Here is a 4,863-nt window from a genome sequence, read left to right on the forward strand (position 1 = left end):
TTCGATAACAAATTTCAGAGGTAATGTGTTGGTAACACTAGTGGTATTTTTCTCGTATTAGTTAAGACTCACAGCGACATATCTCTTTTTTCAGTGTCCTCTACGTAAGCGAAGAAAGTTACTTCAGATAAATTCAAGTTAAGCTTACTCTCGAACTTGCTATTCCGCTTTGAAAAAGTTATAAGTATTTACATGGTTTACAATTTCGTCGTAGATACCACTAGTGCAAAACATAACGCAATGGAAAAGAACTTTCGTACATCATACGAACGACGTGATGAAGTTATTTACAATGGCGGGAGGACGTTCTTCTGGTATGCCTCGGTAGTCAAGAAGTTGCCTGGAGGCCAGTACTCGCAGACGGCGAAGTAGTACGTAAAGGAGTCTACGGTGCGACTGGTGGCGAACGCGCAGCCACGGTATCTGTGTCCTTCCAGACCAACTGTGTGAAATGTCCTGGAAAGATAAGAAAAAAAGAAATAGTACAGACAACCTTTAACCTTCACAGGCTGGATATCACCGTCTGTCAGAATATGAGCAATCATGAGCACTTTTTAACCCGAGTCTGTTCGTCCGCTGCATTTGTTCGTTTGAAATTTGACTCGCGCTTTGTCTGTGTGTCCGTTCGTTTTACTCATCGCTCAACTTCTGGTCGACCCTGTTCTGTATCACAGCGGACCAAATTATCACAATTACCTGTAGGCCCCATAAGGTCGGGAGTTCCCCCATTTATATTCTGCGATTTCGTTGTACCAATGAAGAGTGTAACCGTAACCTTGGAAATAAAGATATCAAGTTTAAGTGAGAGGTAGTGACCATAAATTGATTGGAGAGTGAAATGATCAACGAGATAATGTTGCGACGTAAGTACAATTATAATTATATAGCATTGTATATTATTATTCATATAATATGTAAGTACGTATGTATATATGCATGCATACGTTTATACATCTACTATGTTTCTGAGAAGTTGTTTGCTAGTTTGTTCGCTGGTCTGTTTTAGTTTCAATTCGTAATTACCCCTATAATAAATGCCATTAATATTGTCTGCAAAGGAAATTCTACAAAACAATGGCAAATCAAATACCTGTTTGGCCCTCACCACTGGACAGACCGATGAAGTCAATGTTCTCGCCGTATTTCATGGTGGAGTGCTCGAGTTCGAACCGAGCCGCGTTGTCATCGGCGACATGTTGGGCCGCTGCAGCCAGCTCGTCATCCCATTTGAGTGGCTGGACTCCGTGCAGACACCGAAAATATTTCTGGGCCTCGAGAATCTGTTGTTTCAGATCGTCCACACCCGTGTTGCCGATAGTGTCCGGTTTTTTGCAACCTTTGGCGTCAGTTTCTCCCCAACCTGATGGCAAATGATGAAAAAATAATTAGAGAGAATCGCGCCGCGGCATGCTACAGGAAAATACTGCATGCTATTTGTATGCCAAGAAGGACAAATTTCATATTAAAATAGTTCCACTTCTCCCTTCCGGGAAACGTTTCCGTACTCCGTACCGAAAGGGTACTCCTCTCTCTCTCTCTCTCTCTCTCTCTCTCTCTCTCTCTCTCTCTCTCTCTCTCTCTCTCTCTCTCTCTCTCTCTCTCTCTCTCTCTCTCTCTCTCTCTCTCTCTCTCTCTCTCTCTCTCTCTCTCTCTCTCTCTCTCTCTCTCTCTCCTCTCTCTCCTGATCACGCTACTTACAAGACGTAAATCTGAGGATAGGATGTAAACATTGCATTGGAACTGGGCACGGGAAACGATGATTAGGGACCGTTCAGTTTTACGGCCGGGGGGCGTGCAAAATCTTGTCGCCGGTGTTCAAAAATATGTAGACTCCCTGCATTTTTCGTGAAAAAAAGATGACCCCCCCCTTTGTCATACGAAAAAATTCGATGACCCCCCCCCCCACGGCTGAAAAATAACCAAAACCCATATGTCACAAATTTACCCGCACGGTTTGGATTTGAACCCCGGTACGCGGCGCACTTTATTCGTGTAGCAGAGATGCCAGTGCACAAACTTCTCAGCAACATCCATGCAAACGTCTGTTAATTAGGACAACTGTAAGGCAATTTTTAACTGAACTTTATTGTAGGTATTATGTTTTTGAAAATATGGTGACCCCCCCTTTAATACCATTGAAAAAGCGATGACCCCCCCCCCCTTTGAGGATTCCAAAATTACAATGACCCCCCCCCCTGGATTTTGCCGCCCCCAATAAAATTTTTGAAGTCGACAAGTGTTTTCGACATGTTATATTTTTTGCTGAATTTTGAAATATTACTGCGATAGCATTTCAAATTGTTCCAGGCAATGCTAAGTTAGCTTTCCATAAATGTTGCTGTAGGTAAATACACGTTTGTACATACCACACTCTTGTTTCTCATCGTCAGCCTTGTCACACACGATGAATCCATCACACATTAGATCTTGGGACATACAGTGACCACTACGGTCTTCACATTGCAAAGGGTGATCGGGATGGACGACGGCACATTCACCTTCGCCGTAAATGACGCCATTTCCTATTTCTGAGAAAGTAAAATAACCTTGTCAACACTGACTCTCTCTCCCTAAACACCAACTTGAAAAATTGCACACATGCATATATTAAAACACACATGAAATCTCTCTCTCTCTCTCTCTCTCTCTCTCTCTCTCTCTCTCCTCTCTCTCTCTCTCTCTCTCTCTCTCTCCTCTCTCTCTCTCTCTCTCTCTCTCTCTCTCTCTCTCTCTCTCTCTCCTCCACAGTACGCGGTTAAAATATTCTAAAGACACTTATGTTGCTAAGTTCATGGCGAATTATTTTAGACGAAGAAAATGAATTATCTAAATAAAATTATTTTAACAAAACGTTGCTGTCTCGCTGTCGTTGTACTAACAAGAGAATCTTAGCCACCGGCAGATATTGATAAGATATTACCATTCTTTGCCATTAGCGCCCTCAACGATGCTGCCTACAACAACACACGCACACAAAAAAACGTTTTCTTGCCCAGCAGGAACTCATTGCAGCTCAAAGTTGTGATACTAACCTCGTTTTGAAATCTTTCTGATACGCCCTGTACCAAAACCCTTGCGTTGAATTAGGCAGTGAAATGAAAGAAAGAAAATAACTGGGGTTATCTTTAAAAAAATATATAAACAAGGTAAAACTGATGATACAAGTCTGCGGGCGTATAAATATCAGAACATATCATAAATCGAAGGACTATGAATCAGTAGACCGTGGCCGTCCCGCTAAGTGGTAGGCTGTTGCGTATATCGTGGGGTGAACGCCTTGGCCTACTCTTCAACTTGGCCAGTAACTCAGCTGCAGAGAAAAAACAGGCGAGGGGGGGGGCAGTCTAACAGCGTCATTAAGTTTGTTTTAATTACTCTAAGACTTTTTTGTAATTCACAAGAATACCACATTGCAAATCGTACGAAAGGCATGAATAATTAATTCAGTGATGGTGTGATCGTCGTAAGTCAGAAGGGAACTCCAGATTTATGATGTCGGTCTGAAAGAACGCAAAATTTTCACCTCAGCGACGGATCTTATGATCAGGAACGCGATCAACGCCGCAGCTAGACGATGCGTGTTGGTAAAAGCGTACGTTTTTACGATTTTTTTCTCACACAATGATGCATGATCTAGAAGTAATTAAGAGATGCAGCTGTCGTCGTAACTCATAATGGAATTCCAAAGTCATAATATACTGTCTGAAAAAAAAAACAATTGAATGATTGAAAGTAAAATTCTCACCTCAGCGACGAATATCTCGGTCAGGAGCACTATCAACACCGCAGCTAGACAAGGCATGTTCGCGTATGTTTTAACCATTTTTCCTTTATACAATGCGACTAAGTTGATGCTAGATCTTACAGTGCGACTAAGTTGATGCGATATCTACCGACTCAAGTGCGCGCACTACAATTGATTGCCACCAGATATATGACACTGGTCTTGTAATCTCACGATCTACCTCTAATTTATCACGTGACAGTCCTATCGCCACTTCGTCATCATATTAGCCAATAGGTGAAAACATGGAACGATGCATCTTTGGCATTGAGAAGTCTTGCAAATGAGATGATACAATATGCTAAAATGCGCTATTACTTTTGAATTGACAGTTTCAGTAGTCTCAAGATTGTAATGAGCAAGCTAGCCTAGAATATCTTTGAAAGGCACCTGGTTTAGAAGTCAAGTATAATGATTTTTAACAGAGCAAAATGACATAGAAATTTCCAAACGCTTGTTTGTGGAAGATCTCTGTAAGTTCAAATTCAGTTGACGGTCACTAATTTCGTTTCTTCTCAAAGAACAGACAAGGAAACACATTTATACTGCGGTTTTAATTTCGTTTGAAATTTCCTTTATCTGTTTTGTTCTACACAATGAACATATCGAAGTGACTTGAGTTACTAGATGTTATAATCTCCTGATTATTGGACTAGGCGTAGATCAACAGATTAAGAAAGTTGGAAAAAAACAATGATTTTACGATTAATGCAATTTTTATACTAGATATTTGTATGAGTTACTTGTCGAAAATCTTAATTAACATGATCCTTTCAAGATTTTTACTTGCAGGCATATATTACGCTTAGGGTCAAGACAATTGTCACATTTTCCATGTGTGTGTAAAAATTACAAAAGTCGTTATTCTACCCCATTACATCAGCAAATCTGACAGGAATCCATCGTTTACGAGCTTTTAACTCAGCCCAATATACCCAGAGCTACTTCTAAAGCAAATTCCCGCATTTTGCTTTCATTTGTTCGAATTCAATTTCTCGGAGACACATATTAGCGCTGTCAAACTTTTACAATTCTTTTCTGATCTGACCTCATTTTAAATCTCTCAGTGAAAGAAAACT

At 40.8% G+C, this 4,863-nt stretch overlaps 1 protein-coding gene across 1 annotated transcript; it reads right to left on the minus strand.

Annotated features, from left to right (window-relative positions):
* LOC139129230 (Golgi-associated plant pathogenesis-related protein 1-like) lies at positions 1-3,802 on the minus strand. The gene is made up of 6 exons (XM_070694873.1): positions 3,746-3,802; positions 2,921-2,954; positions 2,367-2,528; positions 1,091-1,360; positions 697-775; positions 1-456 (listed from the first exon to the last, which is right to left on the minus strand). The coding sequence occupies exons 1-6, from the start codon at positions 3,800-3,802 to the stop codon at positions 288-290; spliced, it is 771 nt and encodes a 256-aa protein (XP_070550974.1). The 3' UTR covers positions 1-287.
* Between the last annotated feature and the right edge of the window lie 1,061 nt (positions 3,803-4,863).

The sequence above is a fragment of the Ptychodera flava genome, chromosome 3, assembly GCF_041260155.1.
Source record: "Ptychodera flava strain L36383 chromosome 3, AS_Pfla_20210202, whole genome shotgun sequence".
Taxonomy (NCBI): Eukaryota; Metazoa; Hemichordata; class Enteropneusta; family Ptychoderidae; genus Ptychodera; species Ptychodera flava.